We start from the raw sequence: 21,095 nt of genomic DNA on the forward strand, positions 1-21,095 counted from the left end.
CTCCCCACTGATCCTACATATGGCCATGCTGACGTCCTCTGGTGACTTGATGAAAAATTCTCACACTGGCGAGTATGGCATTTTACCTCCACCACTGCGTGATGACTGCCTGCCACTGCCTCTATGAAGCCATGCACCGCTAGTTGTTTCCAGACAGGTAGGCTCCTGAGTAGCAGATGGTCTACCCTGTGCATGTTTGGTTCCAGATCTCACACTGCTGCCACCCTGCTGGCTCACGGCGATGCTAGCACCCTGCTGGCTTAACCACACGCTGCCAACCTGCCGCTGTCTCATGGGCAAGCTGCCACCCTCACCCCTGATGATGATGAAGCCCCCTCTTCACCCGACTCCCACATGCGATTGGCTACATCCAGGGCAAGTTCCGGGGCCCACTGCTCCTGGGGGGCCCACTGCTTTGGGCTCTGAGGGCAGAAGGGGCAGAAGGGGCCCGGGAGCAGTAACAGGGCCGCAGCATTAGAATGGAGCATGCAGAAGCCGGCTGCTGCTGTCCCCCTACAAGCTCCTGTGCTGCGGAGCTTCCGACACGCCCCCTCTTCACTCTGTTCATCAGAGCAGGACATTTTGCTTTACAAGCTTTAGACACGCCCCCTCTGCACAGGAGGAGGAAAGAGACTGCAGGGGTGGAGCAGCAGTGTGTGAGTGAGTCTGTATTGTGACTGTCTCTTCTCTGTGGCTGTCTCTTCTCCGTGGGACAGGAGGAGGGGGGGTCAGGGAACTCTTCAAGCTGCTGCTGGATGCAGTAGACCAGCAGCTTCATGCTATTTAGTTGTTTTAACATTAAGCAGTTTGCCTCCATGACACCTGCCCCTGCCCCCCATATCCTGTCCTTTCTCATCCTCATTATACTATGGGGGGCGGCCACTAGGGGGTCATTATACTGTGTGGGGGACCACTAGGGGTTATTATACTATGTGTGGGGGCATTGGGGGGGGGGTCATTATACTGTATTGGGGCTACTGGGGGTCTTTATACAGTGTCTGAGCCACAGGGGTACATGTAAATGTAAAAAAATGCCACAAGAGGGTCCACTGCGATTTATCGCCCAAGGGCCCACATGAATCTGAAGCCGGTCCTGGCTACATCATCTACTACTATGTGCTTATCACTTATTTCACTCTCAGCAGTCTCATGGCTGCATCCCTGACCGCTCGCAACACCTGTAACCACGTGGCTGTCATCGTCGCTACTTGCCCGCCTACAGGAGGAAGCAGCAGACCTCTCTTCAAATCTGGGCTGAGCAGTAGCTGCTGACTGTCCTCAATATCTTCTTCGCTGAAAAGCAGAGCAGAGCCAGCAGCATACATCATTTGCCTGGCATAAGGAGCAGCAAAGGACAGAGGCAGGTTCAGGACTAGAGATGGCCTCGTGGTTTACCCGGCGGTCGTTTCGCAGCGAACTTTGATCATTCGCGATTCACCGAACATGTGAACATATGGAGATATTCGCACGCGCCATATTTTTTTGCATAGTGCCGAACTTTGACCTATAACACATCCATCAGGTGGGACAGGACAGCCAATTGAGACGTTTCAGCACATGGACACACCCTCTACCCTATAAATAAAGCCGATCTGGCCGCCATTTTACATTCAGTCTTTTGCCAGTGTAGGGAGAGTTTGCTGTGTGTAGCAGGGACAGACTGTTATGGACAACGAACGCTAGCTAATAGGGCCGCAAAAGTCCTTTTAAGGACTGGTATAGGTGTGCTATTGATAGGTGTGACATACTGAGGGGTGTGATATACTCAGAATATACTTTCTAACCCTTAGATTGTGAGCCCCATTGGGGACAGTTGGATGCTAATGTCTGTAAAGCACTGCGGAATTAGTAGTGCTATATAAGTGTGTATAATAATAATAATAGAAAGTATACCTATAATATAATTTCTATATAGTACATTTGTAATTTGCAGGAGTTGTGTGTGGTTCTGCTGCGATACCCCAGCTTTCCAGAGGGACAAACGCTATTGGAACAAATAATTTCAGCTGGTGTGAAATACCAGTTGCCCCACCCCCCCCAAAAAAAAACTGATTAAGGGGTTTGATATACCTGCTTCCAGTAAATTATCATTAAGCCGTTCTATATTCCTGCTTCCACAAATACTGCTCTTCTATAGGGACTTTGTCACAGGGTCATTTTAAAAATTACAGACAGGAAGAGGCCGGCCATTCTGCAGGGGAGGTAGGGGTCGGGAAGGTGCACCAGGCCAGAGCCTAAGTGTGAAGTTGGAGAAGGTGCGTGCGATTACATCAAAGGATGCACCAGAGTTGGTTGAGTGGCTCACTCAGCCTTCCGCTTCTGCACCCTCCTCATCCTCTGTATCTGCACCCCCAAAGACACCACAACCACTATAGCCCCTCCACTCGAGTCACAGGAATTATATTTCCATCCATTCCCAGACCTTACCGATGCGCAGACATTCTTGGCATCGGATGAGGAAGAGGTGGTAGGAACGGCTTCCAGCCAGCGGTCTGATGACAGTATCCAGATCAGCCCAAGGAGGGTGGTCCCCACTGTTGCTGCCTACTCCAAGATCTCTAATGTCAGTGGTGGTGAAGGTGTCGATGGACGTCATGTGGGTGCCCACAAGAGAGGAAGAGGAGAGAAGTTCAGAGGGAGAGAAGGAGCAGCAGATAGGGAGGAGAAGCAGGCAGAACTCGCAGTGCAAAGGAGGCAAAAAGCAGACTGTAAATGTATCTGGAGCGAGCCATCCACCATGCACGGTCACATCTTGTGCTTCCAGGACGCCGGCACATGGCTCCGCAGTGTGGGATTTTTTTTAACTTGTCAGCTGCTGATAATAGTGTTTCCATCTGCAGCCTGTGCTGTCAACGCATAAGTCGCGGTAAGCCCAACACTCACCTAGGGACGACCGCCTTAAGAAGGCACCTGGACTCCCATCACCGAGCCCAGTGGGAGCAATGCCGTCAGAACCCACAAAGCCACACTCCTGGTACTCCACGTCCTGCCTCTTATCCTTCTCCTCTCTCCTCCCATTTGTCCTCCACTCCACCTTCCACCGTGCCGTCGTCACGTTCATCTGGCACAAGGCAGGCTTCCGTGCAGGGGCGTAGCTGAAAGGTCATGGGCCCTGGTGCAAGAGTTCATCCTGGGCCCCCCCTTCCCTCAGTGCTTTGTGGCCAGGGGCAGGGAAGCACATATCGTTCCTGCTGCCTGAGGCAAAAATTGAAACGGCAACCCTCCCCATACCAAATTCTTGACCTAACCCATTTCTTCCAGCCAGAGGTGTAACTTGACCAGCATGTGCTTTCTATAATACCGGTGTCTTCTTATGTGGCACAAGGGTCTTTGGGGCCCCCTCAGGCTCCTGGGCCCGGTAGCGACTGCTACCTCTGCACCCCCTATAGCTACGCCCCTGCTTCCGTGGCCCAAATGTTCAAGCGTAAAAAAATTATGACGCCAGATAATCCTCTTGCCCAACGGATGACCGCTGGCTTGTCGGAACTGCTAGCCAACCAACTACTGCCATATAAATTGGTGGACTCGGAGGCCTTTAGAAAATTTGTGGCCATTGGTACACCGCAATGGAAGGTCCCTGGAAGGAAATATTTCTCCCAGAAGGGCATCCCAGAGCTATATGGCCACGTTCAGCGGCAAGTGAATGTATCTCTGGCACACAGTGTCGGTGCCAAGATACATCTGACCACAGACACGTGGTCTAGCAAACACCGGCAGGGAAGGTACATAACTTTTACTGCCCACAGTGTGAACCTTCTGACGGCCGTCAAGCATGTAACCCGTGGCACCCGTGTGAATTTGGTTTTACTGCCATGGATTGCATGCAGACCTGCCTCTTCTTCTACTACTCCATCCTCCATCTCCTACTCGGCTAACTCCTCCTTTTCCACTGCTACCGCCTACTGCCTTCCGCTGCACTTCCCCAGCTCCCCAGCACCTATTCGACGTGCTGTGATATACCAGTTGCCCCCCCCCCCCTAAAAACTGATTGAAGCAGGGGTGTTATATACCAATTATATACTTTCTATATAGTGCATTTGGGTAGTGCAGCATTGGTTTGCGGTTTTGCTGCATTACCTCAGCTACAGATAGTGACAAACGCCATTGGAACAAATAATTTCTACTGGTGTGATATACCAGTTGCCCCACAAAAAAACTGATTAAAGCAGGGGTGTTATATACCATTTATATACTTTATATGTAGTGCAGTTGGATAGTGCAGCATTTGTTTGCGGTTTAGCTGCGTTAGCTCAGCTACAGATAGTGACAAACGACATTGGAAAAATAATTTCTACTGGTGTGATATACCAGTTGCCCCCCGAAAAAACTTATTGAAGCAAGGGTGTTATATACAAATTATATACTTTCTATATAGTGCAGTTAGGTAGTGCAGTATTTGTTTGCGATTTTGCTGCGTTGCTTCAGCTACAGATAGTGACAAACGACATTGGAACAAATAATTTCTACTGGTGTGATATACCAGTTGCCCCCCCAAAAAGTGAAAAAAAAAAAAAAAAAACTGTAAAATTGTTATTTAGTGAACACATAATGTACCTTGAGCCACATAATCACAATTTCTTGTCAGGTGAATGCCTAATTTTTAAGGCCCGTAAAATTTCTAGGCTCCAACAGGGCACATTTCAGAGAATTTCCCTTTAAGACGCATAAAGATGTCCCCTGATTAAGATACATATTTTTTGTTGGAATTTTTGTCATTGATCCCCCTCTAGTATGTCACTGTCCATGTTGTGGGACTATTTGTACACTTCTACTAAGTATTTGGTGGCTGCAAATATAAGCTGATGGTTTTTCAGGTTCGCCTGCCATTAAAGTGAAAGGGGCCTGCCGCGAACATTTGATCGCGTTCGTGCGATCGCGTTCTCGAACTGTTTCGGCCGATGTTCGTCCATCTCTGCGGATAAGCGCACTAGCCTAGCTCACGACAGTGTGGACTACCTCACAGTTCTAAAAATAAATGAGGCATGGATCTCGGAGGAATTCAACACCTGTGACGACCACGTTTAATTGAATTTCCCTATGACAGCCCACAAATATCCGCCACCACCCAGAACAAATAATGGTCCCTGTCTTAGGTAAATACAGCGGCATAAAAGGCCTTTTCTGTCCGGTGAATGCCTAATGTATGGGACCTCGGAGGAACTCAACACCTGTGATGACCAGGTGTTATCGAATTTCAACTATTATCATTTGTTTGGGGGGATTTCGTTAGCCATGTTTTTAATCCAATTTTATATTTTTAGTTTTTATAAACATATGTATTTGACATCTATTTGTACTGGCCTGCAGTAAAATTGATATCCAATGGCCGTCTAATAGACCTCCAGCGACATAATCACTTGTTATTTTCTGTACGGTGAATGCCTAATGTTTGGGGCCTGTACTCCACTGGCCTGCAGTAAAACTGATATCTAATGACCGTCTAATATACCTCCAGCCACATAATTACTTGATCATTTATGTACGGTGAATGCATAATTTTTGGGGCCTGTAATCTAACCGGCAAGCAGTAAAATTGTTATCACGGTGACCGCCTAATGTACCTCCAGCCACATTATCAATTGTTCTTTTCTGTCTGGTAAATGCCTAATGTTTGAGGCCTGTACTACACTGGCCTGCAGTAAACTTTATATTAAATGACCTTCTAATATAACTCCAGCAACATAATTACTTGTTCTTTTCTGTCCAGTAAATTCCCAATGTTTGGGACCTCTGAGGAATTCAACACCTGTTGACGATTACCACGTGTTATCAAATTTCAACTATTATCATTTGTTTTTTTTTCAAGAGGGGGGGATTTCGTTAGCCATGTTTTTAATCCAATTTAATATTTTTTGTTCTTTTAAACATATGTATTTGACATCTATTTGTACTATATAACAATAGCAAAGACAGGTGCACTCTTATTAAACGGTCTTATTAAACCCTCAAACTGATTTTAAAATTTAGGTGCGGTCTTATTAAACCCTCAAACAGATTTTAAAATTTAGAGATTAGCCAACATGTCCTACGGTGTAGGACATGTCTGAGCCCTAGCACCGCATCTGGTGAGTTGTTTGTGTGTCGGACCTCATGCTCCTGTAATTTGCCCACTGGCCCATGGTATTGCCCATACGGCACAGGTAGATGAGTGTTAGGTCCCGAGCTACTTGAGAAACCTTGGCGCAGTGCTTGGGCTCAGACATGTCCTACACCATAGGGCATGTTGGCTAAATTCTCAATTTTAAAATCAGTTTGAGGGTTTAGTAAGACCGCAGAGTGCACCTGTCTTTGCTATTGTTATATTGTTATATTGATTATCACATCCACATCATTTCTATCTTGTGTAGGATGTCTATTGTGGTACTTGTGGTTCGCTGCAGGCATCCTCCACTGTATGCATTTTTGCTGGGTATTGCCATTAGCAAAGAGCCACAGGTGTAGATTTGCTCCCCTGTATATATATGCACAACTGCATGTGGGTTTGAGCACTTCCTGCCTGTTTAATACCACGCCATTATTTTTAGTTTGTATCTATTTGTACTGGCCTGCAGTAAAATCACTTGATGTTTTCTGTGAGGTGAATGCCTAATTTTTGGGGCCTGTACTCCCGTGGCCTAAAATAAAAAATTTCTAGGCTTAAGCAGTCCAAATTTTTGACAGTTTCCCTTTAAGACGCATAAAAATGGACCTGATTAAAATACATATTTTTTGTGGGAATTTTTGCCATTGATCCCCCTCTCGTTTGTCACTGTCCATGTTGTGGGACAATTAGTGCACTTCTTGTAAGTATTTGGTGGCTGCAATAATGACCTGAAGGTTTTTCAGGTTCGCCTGCCATTAAAGTGAATGGGGCCCGTTGTGAACTTGCGGTTCCCGAACATTAGATCGCGTTCGCGAATCGTCACGGCCGATGTTCGTCCATCACTATTCAGGACATCTGAAGGCACAGAGCTTGTTCCTGGGCCATGCCAACTGAGTGTGTCAAAGGAACCCGTCGACTGCTGGCTGTGGGTGTCTGCTGTCAGTTGAGATGACATTGAAGACTGAGTCAACCATTCCAGCACAGCAGGATTGGTCGTCAAAACATGATCGCTAGATGACAGTGGCAGCTCTGGCCTGTTGCTGCAACAATTTTGCCACTGCCCAATCCTTTGGAGAGCCCTGGCACCTCTTTGTTGGACATACTGTACAATAAGGCTGGGTTCCCATCACGTTTTTCCTGTCCGTTTAGCATATACAAAAACGTATACGTTAAACAAATGCCTCAGACTGATGCCATACAGTGGTATCCTTTCCATAGTTCCATTGTAAAAAAACGTTATAATTTATTTTTATTCGCAAAGACTGTGCAGGATACAAGAACGTGGTGTGCTGTGTTTTTGTATCCTTTTATTTCTAACGTGTATAGTAAACGGAGGCTTAAAACGTGATGTAAACCCACCCTAACAGTAAATGTATATGTAAAATAAGTTATTCAATGTCAATGTGGACACACCAATAACAGTATTATTAGACAGCTTATTCACCCAGTTTGAGAATCAAGGCCTAATGGAATTGCTTATCTATGAAACAAGGTGGGCACCTCATTAGCAATAATATTAGACAGCTTATTCACCCCAATTTGGGAATTAAGGCCTAATAGAATTGCTTATCTATTTAACAAGGTCGGCGCCCCAATAACAGTAGTATTAGACAGGTTAGTCATCCCAATTTGAGAATCAAGGTGTAATATAATTGCTTATCTATATAACAAGGTGGACACCCCAATAGCAATAATATTAGACAGCTTATCCACCCCAATTTGAGCATGAAGGCCTAATGGAATTGCTTATCTATTTGACAAGGTGGAGACCCCAATAACCCCAAAAACAGTAGCATTAGACAGCTTATTTACCCCAATTTGAGGATCAAGGTGTGATATAAATGCTTATCTATATAACATGGTGGACACACCAATAACAGTATTATTAGACAGCTTATTCAGCCAGTTTAAGAATCAAGGCCTAATGGAATTTCTTATCTATTTAACAAGGTGGACAACCCAATAACAGTTTAGTGAGATTTATTCACCCCAATTTGAGATTCAAGGCCTAATTTAATTGCTTATCTATGAAGCAAGGTGGGCTCCCCAATAGCAGTAATAATAGACAGCTTATTCGTCCCAATTTGAGAGTCAAGGCCTAATAGAATTGCTTATCTACTAAACAAGGTAGACACCCTAATAACAGTTAATTAGACAGGTTATTCATCCCAATTAGATAGTCAAGGCCTAATGGAATTGCTTATCTATGAAACAAGGTGGGCACCTCAATAGCAATAAAATTAGACAGCTTATTCGCCCCAATTTAAGAATCAAGGCCTAATGGAATTGCTTATCTATTTAACAAGGTGGACACCCTAATAACAGTTAAATGAGAAAGCTTATTCACCCAAATTTGAAAATCAAGGCCTAATTGAATTGCTTATCTATGAAACAAGGTGGGCACCCCAATAGCAGTAATAATAGACAGCTTATTCACCCCAATTTGAAAATCAAGGCCTAATTGAATTGCTTATCTATGAAACAAGGTGGGCACCCCAATAGCAGTAATAATAGACAGCTAATTCACCCCAATTTGAAAATCAAGGCCTAACTGAATTGCTTATCTACTAAACAAGGTAGACACCCCAATAACAGTTAAATTAGACAGGTTATTTATCCCAATTTGAGAATCAAGGCCTAATGGAATTGCTTTTCTATTAAACAAGGTGGACACTGTTCAGTTAGATAGCTCTGTGCCCTACACAGTGATTGCTGCAGTGTGGAATGTCTCCTATGGATCCCTTTAGCTTCAGATTACAGAGCTTGCCCTGTCCCTGCAGTCTCCCTATGCTCACCCTACAGTGTGTAAAAACTCTCCCCATGATATTCCACAATTAAAGGATTCTTTAACACTTTCCCTAGCGCTTGTCACGTCTCTCCCTATGCTCAGATCACAGTGAAATGGCTTACACCGCATGGGATGAGGCTTATATAGGGCTGTGACATCACAGGGGCTGGCTAGCTGCTGCTTGGCGGTCTGCATGGCATTATGGGTGATCTTGCATTCCCAGGCTTCTTACTTTCACTTTGTAACACGTGTAGCTGCCATTTTAGGAAAAAAAGCATCTCGTTACCACGAAGCGCAAGGAAATCCGGATTCGTTGTGAATCAAATTTTGCCTAAACTTCGGATCGAACTTATTCTTTGGCACATACATAATAAGAATTAACAACCAGGTAATACAATAATTGCTTAACTATAACATATATCTTATTAGGTACAATAGAAAGTAATACAAGGATAAGTACATCTCATGCAGTTTGTCTACTGGTGGACATGGCTTATGATCCAGACCATAAACACACAGGCAAGCTGATCTGAAAACCTCTGATTCTTAGGATTAAACTTCTTATTGAAGTTTACATTTATAAGTACTAGATGAGTGTTAGTAAGTCCAGATGAATGTAATTCCAGGCACTGTACATATAGGATCCCTTTTACTTGAACTCCCTCCTCCCTTTTAGCTGCTGTCTTCTGTCCTCTGTCTTGGTGTTTGTTTTATTGGAGCCTGGGGTGTTCTTTTGATCAACTCAATCTCTCTCTGGCACTTGAGTTCTGATTGGCTAAAGGGTTTAGAGGGAAAATCTTTAATTAAGTAGATAATCTCTTCTTAGTAGGTTTGCAGCTCCATTTCTCTACCCCCTTGGTTCTCACTTGGGATCCCTTACCGGTCCTGACTTAAACTTGCAGAAGAACAGTCTTTGCTTATAGTGTCTCAGGGTTTTCCAGTGTTGGATTATGTTGTGTATTGGTTCCCTGTTGATCATCTTCCTCCTACTTCAAGTCCATTTTGGGAATTCTTGGTAAGTAGCAATGAGTGTCCACTAACAGTTTTTATCTCTTGTATGAGGATAGGATTCATTAACACTATTACACCCATACTGGCTTCATACTCAGATTAGAAAATAAAGAAGTTAATAAAAGTATTTCATAATTTAGGTTAAAGGACCAGTAATAGTTGATGCGACTAAACTTTCTAAATATTTTGGAATAGATAGACAGACAAATAGATAGCTATATATTTCTTTGAAGCTTGGTGCTTTCTTATGTATAACTCCCCATTCTTATCTTTAAAGTGCAAATCTGCAAATCCAGGATACATTCCTTACATCTCTTTTGCTTCTAGACACATGCTGGGTTCCTAGCATGTGATGTAAGGTCATGAAATGCAGACATCAGATTTTGCTTTAACTAGACTATCCTTTCAGTGATGATTGATTTTTCGCCAGTATTCTATGAGGATCTTATGTGAAGGACAGCCATGATTCTGCAACTTATGTTTAAAACAACCAGTTTTTAAAGTGTTACTTTTATGCATAATTACTTTATCTTTGGAACTGTTATTCAGTTGCAAGAATAATGTGTGTTCTTGAGTTTAACTAAAAGACAAAAATGCCCTTTAGTAAACAATAATAATAATAATGATATATGTATAGTGATACATGAAAATTATCTATTATAATATTGTATGTAAAAAATATAATGCAATAAAATCCTTTACTGATTTATGGCATATTACACCCAGAAAAGATTAGCATAGCTAGATAGGACAGACTGATATTTAATATTAGTTTATTACAATGTTAGTTTCCTCTTGTAATTCTTTTATTATCTTTTATGTTCATAAATTTAGCAGATTTGTATACTGACAAGTATGTTTACAAATTATGAGGAAAAATATTTTAATTGCATAAAAAAAATATTTGAAACAATCCTAAGATGGTTCTGAATAGAAAATAATTTCAAACAAAATCTTGAAACATGTGGTACATCAGTAAGCACGAAGAGGACATAAACCAGAGTAACCATTCATTCTTAAGCTGGGCACATCCTTAAGCGTTTTAAATCATGAGGAAGCTTACACCGATATACAAATTCAAGACATTTTTCAAATGAAATGTTGTATCATATGAAATATAGCGATTTGTATTGTTCACACATAGGTTTCTCTGAATATAGTTAACTAATAATAAGTGGTTTGACCACTGCAGATTTGCATTTGTTGGAACCATTCATTTTTTGCACCAAAGACATAACAATCATCAGAGATTATAAAATGGATTGAATTGTTCAATATACTTGTTTCATCTATGACAGCTTTAGCCACAGAATTTACTTAGGTCTTCCTGAGCATTGCAGCAGGTCTGCCTATCCTTCATAGTCTGAATATAATTATTAATATTGTACATTCTTCAATATTTTTATTTATCACAATTAAAATCAGTACACTTATTATAAATCATTAATATCAAACTCTTACAACCTAATTAAAATCTGACAATGTAGCAGAGCTAGTATTACTGCACTAAATAACAGGCTTTATTTTATGATTTTTTTTTATTTAAATACACGTTAGACTATCTCCTTAGGCACACTGTTGTACAGTTTTTCATTAATGTACAGTTTTCTATTTATTAAAAACCACAAAAGTTTGTCATAATTTTTAATCTGCACTGACTAATAAATAGGATGTAGTTGCAGATATATGTGAATAATCACTCATGCATAAATCCGTGGTTTTACACTAAAGGTTATCTACAAATCTTCTTGTTAAAAGTGATCACATTTTTTATTGGATTCACATTTTGAAGTTTGTCAGCCAGTAGGCTATGATGACTGTGTATTAGATAAAAGGATAGCTACTTGTTCCAGTACCATAGTTGTCATTGACACAAGTCCATATACTTGCTGCTGTTTCCTGAGAGAAGCCTGACCTTTCATTATGTTCATCCTTACAGCAGATATATTCTATCTGAGCCTGGAGACAACCAATAATTAATTAGCCAGGGTGATTCCTTTATCTGTGTGCACAAATGATCATCTTTCTTGTGTATAGGAATTAACATGATATGACCCAGTAATAATAGTAGCCACCCCACACCAAGGTCCTTTAACTTGGAATTCCCACAAAGTAAATCATTACTATTAGGATGGAATGTCTTGGAAATTTATGGAATCTGAGATTCTAATTTGAAGTCACTTTGGTAATTACTAATTGTCCTAAATGATCAGGATTCCACCTCAGGTCTTGGAAGATAGCACATAATAACCAGTAAATAATGGTCTTTACATTCTTAACTCATTCAGTTATGCATAGGCAATGGCATTCCTTTTAAATGCATAAGAATCATTCTTCCATGTTTGTCTGTTTTTTTGTGTTTGTTTTTTGTGCCATCAGGACGTTTGTAAGGAAAAAAAAGTTTGGGTTGTCCAGGATTTAAAAAATATAGCTACAGTATTGTTACCCTTCGCAGCTCATCCTAAATCACTTGAATGAGGATGAGCTGCAATATTAAAGATAACCAATGAACAAATGTTGGGTTGCTTCTGGAAAAAAAAAAATGACATTTCTAATCTTGGAAATTCCTTTTATTAAGGGCTATTTAGTACCTTAAATATATATTATAACGTAAAAATTATTTTTCAGCTGTGACTGATCAATGTTTTAATAAACCAGTTAACATCAAACGGAATACAGAACAATCATTTTTGAGGGTAGTAAAGTGTAATTTAATTATGCATATACTGTATTTCTATTCCAAAAAATGTAATAAACTTAATGTAAATTTATATTCATGGAACAAAGGTGATTGTAATACAATTTTAACAGCTTCTAATGTAAAACTCATATTGATTGCTATAAAAGGCCCATTTTCTTGTGTTTAGGGGGCAGACAATTATAAGGAATGCACTGTTAGTTCCTGATAATTGCCTGCTCATTAGAGGATGTGAGAGTACATATACAGTACAGACCAAAAGTTTGGACACGCCTTCTCATTCAAAGAGTTATCTTTATTTTCATGACTATGAAAATTGTAGATTCACACTGAAGGCATCAAAACTATGAATTAACATATGTGAAATTATATACATAACAAAAAAGTGTGAAACAACTGAAAATATGTCATATTCTAGGTTCTTCAAAGTATCCACCTTTTGTTTTGATTACTGCTTTGCACACTCTTGACACTCTCTTGATGAGCTTCAAGAGGTAGTCACCTGAATTGGTCTTCCAACAGTCTTGAAGGAGTTCCCAGAGATGCTTAGCACTTGTTGGCCCTTTTGCCTTCACTCTGCGGTCCAGCTCACCCCAAACCATCTCGATTGGGTTCAGGTCCGATGACTGTGGAGGCCAGGTCATCTGGCGCAGCACCTCATCACTCTCCTTCATGGTCAAATAGCCCTTACACAGCCTAGAGGTGTGTTTGGGATCATTGTCCTGTTGAAAAATAAATGATGGTCCAACTAAACGCAAACCGGATGGAATAGCATGCCGCTGCAAGATGCTGTGGTAGCCATGCTGGTTCAGTATGCCTTCAATTTTGAATAAATCCCCAACAGTGTCACCAGCAAAGCACCCCCACACCTCCTCCTCCATGCTTCACAGTGGGAACCAGGCATGTAGAGTCCATCCGTTCACCTTTTCTGCATCGCACAAAGACACGGTGGTTGGAACCAAAGATCTCCAATTTGGACTCATCAGACCAAAGCACAGATTTCCACTGGTCTAATGTCCATTCCTTGTGTTCTTTAGCCCAAACAAGTCTCTTCTGCTTGTTGCCTGTCCTTAGTGGTTTCCTAGCAGATATTCTATCATGAAGGCCTGATTCACACAGTCTCCTCTTAACAGTTGTTCTATAGATGTGTCTGCTGCTAGAACTCTGTGTGGCATTGACCTGGTCTCTAATCTGAGCTGCTGTTAACATGTGATTTCTGAGGCTGGTGACTCGGATGAACTTATCCTCCACAGCAGAGGTGACTCTTGGTCTTCCTTTCCTGGGGCGGTCCACATGTGAGCCAGTTTCTTTGTAGCGCTTGATGGTTTTTGTGACTGCACTTGGGGACACTTTCAACGTTTTCCCAATTTTTCGAACTGACTGACCTTCATTTCTTAAAGTAATGATGGCCACTCGTTTTTCTTTACTTAGCTGCTTTTTTCTTGCCATAATACAAATTCTAACAGTCTATTCAGTAGGACTATCAGCTGTGTATCCACCTGACTTCTCCACAAAGCAACTGATTTTCCCAACCCCATTTATAAGGCAAGAAATCCCACTTATTAAACCCGACAGGGCACACCTGTGAAGTGAAAACCATTTCAGGTGACTACCTCTTGAAGCTCATCAAGAGAATGCCAAGAGTGTGCAAAGCAGTAATCAAAGCAAAAGGTGGCTACTTTGAAGAGCCTAGAATATGACATATTTTCAGTTGTTTCACACTTTTTTTGTTATGTATATAATTCCACATGTGTTAATTCATAGTTTTGATGCCTTCAGTGTGAATCTACAATTTTCATAGTCATGAAAATAAAGAAAACTCTTTGAATGAGAAGGTGTGTCCAAACCTTTGGTCTGTACTGTACATACAGAAATCACCTCCGCCGTATTGGGAGGAGTGATTGCTCATCCTTATACAGATTCATTGTTTCTGGGCAGCAGATCCCTGTTTACACAGAATGTTTCAGCATCAAGTGGGTGGTCAGCAGCACCATTACATGGGTCAATTATCGGTAACTAGCATTTGTATGAACATTCGTTTCTGATAATCGTCCCATGTGAAAGGGACCTTTTGGAGCCTATTAGACTTTCAGATATTTAGACAGAACAATTTACGATCATCCATAACCTTATATTAGATTGCCAGATATTTGGGCAGGACAAGCGACAATAGACACATTAATCGGTGCTTGTTTGTATCAGTGTATTAGGGGAGGAACAAATGCTACTGCAATTATTCCTCCCTCATTCAGTTCTAATAATTATTGGCAGCACATTCCTGATTTTGTGCTTCCGGTAATCGTGCATATTTCATTCTGATAATATATGCAAATCATCAGACAATATGCATTTGCTCCTGTATTGGCGGATCAGTAGCACAATCATACAGGCCAATTATTAATAAAGAATGTTCCTATGAACGCTTGTTCCTATTAATTGGCCCAAAAATTGCTTAGTATAATGTTGAAATTACACTATTATTGAGCCGAGTAACTGGAATTAATGTTTGTACGAATGCTCATTTCCGATAATCAAACCACATAGAGGAACAGCCGATCCCCCCACGATGACCAGTCATCAGGTAAATCCATTGTTTATGCAGCACATTAAATCATTATTTATGGGTAGATGATCATGTATGTAAAGTGACAACTGCTGCCCAGAAACAATGAATTGGTATGAAGACGAGCGATGGCTGCGGCCCATACAGTGCAGGTGATTTCTGAATATAAATGAAGCTTTTCACCTCCACTTACAAGCAGGAGGTTATTGGGAAGGAACCATAATTGCCTGCTCAGTTGATTCTAAATGCGTCTTAGGGCTCTTTCACACCTGCGTTATTGTCTTCCGGCATAGAGTTCCGTTGTCGGGGCTCTATGCCGGAAGAATACTGATCAGGATTATCCTAATGCATTCTGAATGGACAGTCCGTCCTTCAGGATGCATCAGGATGTCTTCTGTTCCGGAACGGAACGTTTTTTGGCCGCAGCAAATAGCGCAGCATGCTGCGCTTTTTGCTCCGGCCAAAAATCCGGAACACTTGCCGCAAGGCCGGATCCGGAATGAATGCCCATTGAAAGGCATTGATCCGGATCCGGCCTTAAGCTAAACGTCGTTTCGGCGCATTGCCGGATGCGACGTTTAGCTTTTTCTCAATGGTTACCATGGCTGCCGGGACGCTAAAGTCCTGGCAGCCATGGTAAAGTGTAGTGGGGAGCGGGGAGCAGCATACTTACCATCCGTGCGGCTCCCGGGGCGCTCCAGAGTGACGTCAGGGCGCCCCAAGCGCATGGATGACGTGATCGCATGGATCACATGATCCATGCGCATGGGGCGCTCTGACGTCACTCTGGAGCGCCCCGGGAGCCGCACGGACTGTAAGTATACTGCTCCCCACTACTACTATGGCAACCAGGACTTTAATAGCGTCCTGGGTGCCATAGTAACACTGAAAGCATTTTGAAGACGGATCCGTCTTCAAATGCTTTCAGTACACTTGCGTTTTTCCGGATCCGGCGTGTAATTCCGGCAAGTGGAGTACACGCCGGATCCGGACAACGCAAGTGTGAAAGAGGCCTAAGTAGGGTTTTTATTCCCCTTTCAGCAAAGAATTTCTAGGATGAAAGTGAAGATGTGCACTAGGATGTTTGTTTAGATATAAGTGAATCTGCTTACAGGCATACTAATTACACTAAGCCTTCCACTGATAAAAGATAAGACTTTCTTAACTTTACGACTGTCATAAAAAGAAGGCAATCCTCTGGAAAACCAGATATGTGCCTCCTATGCTGTGAAAACTAAAGATCACAATCAGATGTTTCCAGTGATATATTGTTAAGTGGTTTAAGCCAAATGTTTGTGACCTTTTTCTTTTTGTTGTCCTAGAATCATCAGAACACATCTTGATCAAATCTAAATATATAGGGGGTCATTTATTAAGACCTGCGTTTTAGACACCGGCCTTAATATCCCCTATAGCTGGCGGTGGATCCGTCTGAGTTATGTAGAGGCGCCAGCCACTACATAAATTCGGCTAATCCACTGCCGCTTCTAAATGTAAGACAGCTTCTAAACGTAGAAAATTATAAATGAGATGAGCCTGCCCGTCCGTCCCCTTCCCACCCACTTTTTTAGACCTGGTGTGAGTGGGAAAACTCACAGATTGCAGCGCAAAGGACCGTTGCTCTACAATCTGCACCAGAAATACGCCTAATATAGGGTGACTATTGGGCTATGTATTGATAATACTGTTTGTTATAATGATTAAAAAGAAGATTTGTTGCAAAGTATTCAACTGAAGTCAAGAATATTCTTTTATATGTGTGGTTAAGGACCGGGAGTGATAGCTCTTTGAAGAGGCCACAGCACTGCGGTGAGCGATGCAGCCTCTTACTAGGCCTGTGACATCACCTTCATCAGTCCCATGGCCTATTCGGAGCTCAGTCCCATTCAAGTGAATGGGGCTTAGTTGCAATACCAAACACAGCCGGTATCCAATGGACGGCGCTGTGCTTGGTAAGCTGCAACAAAGCCTCAAACAGCTGATTGTGGGGGGTGACGGAAGTCAGCCTCCCACTGATCACATATTGATGGCCTATCCTGAGGATAGGCCATCAATATGAAAATCTTGGAAAACCTCTTTAATAAAGAAAACAAATACTAAAATGATTTATGCCAAAAATACCTGCATTTCAGTACTAAATGCCTCCAAAGGTGTCCATGGTCTTTAAATGAGTTGTCTAGCCTAGCAGCCAACAACCCCAATAGTGGTAACATGTGGCCAAGTAAAAATAAACAACTCACCTGTCTGCAGTCACGCCATTCCCATTCCAGCCAGGAATGGGGCAGCAGCACAAAAACGGTGGGTCTGCAGCTAGAAAAGTAGTTTTTTTTTTTTTTACCCCACCATTGGGGTTGTTAAATAAGGCTGGACAGCCTCTTTAAGTTTATTTTCAAAAATTATGTTTACAGTAGATATAAAAAGAAAAAAACTTAATGAGGAAAAAATGTAACTGTATAACAATGCTAGAAAATGTCACTAATCCCAGGAAAATAAAATTGGAAAGAGGCCTTTAGTCCTATTCTTTATTATTTTTTTTTACTGTTTTAACATACACCAAAATATGTAAGATCCTGTAAACCAAAATACCATAAACACTTACATATTCTTACATGTGCATAAAAGTGCACATGTAATTATTATTACCTCCATAATATTATTTATTAAATGTTAAATGTAATGTTCTGCACTGTTTGATATTCTGGTTTAATGACACTTTTGCAAAAGCTACTTAAAGAGGTACCCCAACAATAATCTGATCACAGGTTGTTCTGCTGCTGGAACTACCAGCAATCAGATGTAATCTGCTTGGAAACAAGAAATAAAAAATTGCATAGTTATCATTGAAATAAAGTGCTGTCTATGTAATGGATATAGTCCTAAACAGAGAGAGACTCTGCTGTACAAACTTGAAAACAGGATATAAGAAAATGTAAGATGTCGTTTTTTATTTTATTTTGTATGTGTGTATGTATAATTTTTAACGGAACATTTTAGAAGACAATGAAACATGATTATGTATGGTGTCCTTCCTAGGATTTAAAAAATATTCCAATATTATTACTGCAATATTGATAATCGACCTACCATAATAATATACTTATGCTCATTTGGCTTCAAAATAGCATTTATCATAGGCCTATGTACATAGCATGTGGATAGAGCATGCACATTGGCAAATGGAATTTGCTTCTAGGGAAGAATATCAATGTAAAACGGAATGCGTTGGAACATGCCTTGATTTTTTTTTTATCATAGGTTCTCATGGAGAATTCTTGCATGCTTCCATATAAAGTCTAAGAACCATAGAGGTACAGTATGGGCCCATAGTAGGAGCCTTATATGGGTATGTCCAGCTCAATTGTTCCACTAAAAGGGCAGATATCCATTGCATGGTAACCATTTTATCTGTGGTAAAAGACAAAAAGCTAAACATCTGACTTTTATTTATGTCTATATTCAGATCTGGTCTGAAATAAAGATATTAATTGCAATTTGGATTAATTGTATGATAGGGAGGGTTGCTAGATTACTTATACTGGCAGTTTTTTTGCATTTTATAACTATTTTTCTTGGAGAAAGTTGGTGGTGTCAGCTTAACACAGTCCACATTGAGAAATTAACAATTTAGATAAGGCAGCTGCTGATTTTCAAAAAGGCATGAGTGATCACAGACTGTGCTAATGTGTTTGCCCAGACCTGGAAATTTTTATAGTAATTGTGTTAATTGGACATGAGAATGAACATAAAGAGAGACAGAGATAGAGAGTGGAATTTATTTATGAGCAGGAAATTTAGAGGTCCTGTGTGCTACACAGTCATGTCTAGACAAGTGTGCTTTCACAGTATTCTCTCATTGCATTCTAAAACGTATCTCCATTCATCTACAGGCAGAAAATATATATTTTTTTTAAACTACTAACACAAATGTGTCTAAATAGAATATAAAGCTGTGTATAGGCATGCTTTACACAAACCTTTCTGTAGATAATTAGTAGATTAGAAGTCCAACAGTCAATGAATGTTTGTGTATGTGAAGTCTATAACAAGGACATTTGGTCTCTTCAAAGCTATCCATTCACTTTAACATAGTCCAATTGCAGATTAGAGAACACTGGTATTACCACTACTGTTTCTTCACCCTTAGATCCACTTCATACCAGGTGTGACTGGGTTTAGAGTTAATAGGATTATGATAATGTTGACTGGTCACCAGCATCAATGTTTTTCCACATGTTCTTTATCCCTTTTTGTCCTGTGGTATCAGAGGTTACCTCTTCAAATTAATCCCCCTGGTATCCTGTTTGGTCCTAAATGCTTTAAAGAAATACAGCCCTTGGCATTTCCAAACCTAAATACATTTGATTTGAAGAGGTAAAATGAAGTGCTTGGCATAGTCTCTGAATGGAAACTCACACTAGAATTATGCAGTTCTGCAATGGCTGTTCCCCCTTCTTTCAATATCCTGTTTTAGAAAAAGCTCCATAGAAATGGTTACCAAGTAACTTCGAAAATACGTGGTGTGCGAGTTTTAATTTTAAGCCTCTTCATAATTAAATGTTATTTAGAACTGGCTGAAAGACAAGAGTTTGACACAACTGAAAGTGTTGAAGCCCAACCAGAAAGTGGAAGCCTTTGCATCATCTACAGACAGTTTGTATAATTCTGAGCTTTGTGGCCTAAGCTTGAGCATTCTTTCATTGAAATGCTATGTGTAAATCCAGAGGCATCTGTTAGGAGATATTTTTAAAACCACTGAAATAATATCTTTCAAAGCCGAATACTGTGAGAATTTTAGTTACTTATGCTTATAGAAAATTCTTGTACTATTAACTTTTATGTATTGATATAAGTATTTGTTGTGTCTTCAGAGAATCTCGTTTTATGATGTAATATCTTGAAGGTTAATACCTTTTATGAATAAAATTGATTACTACCATTTTACAATGGAAAATGTTTACTACCATTTTCTTTAATGGAAAAGATGGAAGGGTGACTACGTCAAATGGTACATTAAAGGGGTTACCAGCAATACCCACTGATAATTTATCCTCGGGGTCAGATGTCAATGTACCATAGGTAGTGGCTTGACCCCTGATATATCCAATGATATGTAAAACTAAAGGCCTTCAATGTGATTTAGGCACAGCCACAATCAGACAATCCTGTGATCCCCAAGGATGGGTCATCAATGAATATTACTAGAAAACCATTTCAACTGCTTCTCTACCCTATCTAAATTAACAATATTTCAATGGAAAAGAGACACATATTCATGTTTGATCTAGGAATTTCTTCCAATGGCCTGCAAGAATAAACTGTCTGAAATATAACAACATTTATAATTTAGAGAGGAACCTGATTACAGTGATGTTATAGGGAAGTTCAGGAGAAGTTGTGCAGGGTGAAGCAGAGTTAAGGTCCATTTACACTAGCCATTTCACTTACCACTGTATATTCCTGGAAAACCTGGAAAGCCATTTTAGAGATACTGTAGTATGTAGCAATAGATGGCTCTTGCGTTCCTACAACTCTACTTCAACATTGCTGTGGTAGCGCAGCAGTACTGCTCCTACTGCAACTAAAATGCCAACAACAAAAAATCTAAATAATTGGTACCACACTAGCTGTCTAGATCAATATCACCCTAGTGACCCTACTCTTCCTTGTTATCCTGCACCTGTTTGGAACAGTAATAGCCTCAAACTACTCTTAGTTTGCAAACACTCATATGCATATGTATTGCTGCTACCTATACGATAACTGTACGGTTCTTGTCATCTTCAGCTCATAGTGTTAAGATAAAGAAAAGATGATAGGTACTTTTCCATTACAGTCCACCATGCATCTTCAGTCTACACACAGTGAGATGTAATCTGCTCGGAGCGTGCCACAGCCGGTGGATTGCACTCGTATCCATGTTTAAACTGAACACTAAGTGATGTCACTTGTTTGG

The 21,095-nt window shown here is 40.9% G+C and overlaps 1 protein-coding gene across 1 annotated transcript in view; it reads left to right on the forward strand.

The window, feature by feature from the left end:
- Positions 1-479: 479 nt before the first annotated feature.
- LOC122942064 (protein Wnt-8b-like) overlaps positions 480-21,095 on the forward strand; it is an 83,544-nt gene continuing 62,928 nt past the window's right edge. Inside the window, exons 1-2 of the mRNA XM_044299556.1 lie at positions 480-660; positions 19,708-19,792. Of these exons, the coding sequence (XP_044155491.1) occupies positions 480-660; positions 19,708-19,792 (266 nt within the window). The remainder of the gene's footprint in view (positions 661-19,707; positions 19,793-21,095) is intronic.

This window comes from Bufo gargarizans, chromosome 6 (genome assembly GCF_014858855.1).
Source record: "Bufo gargarizans isolate SCDJY-AF-19 chromosome 6, ASM1485885v1, whole genome shotgun sequence".
Lineage (NCBI taxonomy): Eukaryota > Metazoa > Chordata > Amphibia > Anura > Bufonidae > Bufo > Bufo gargarizans.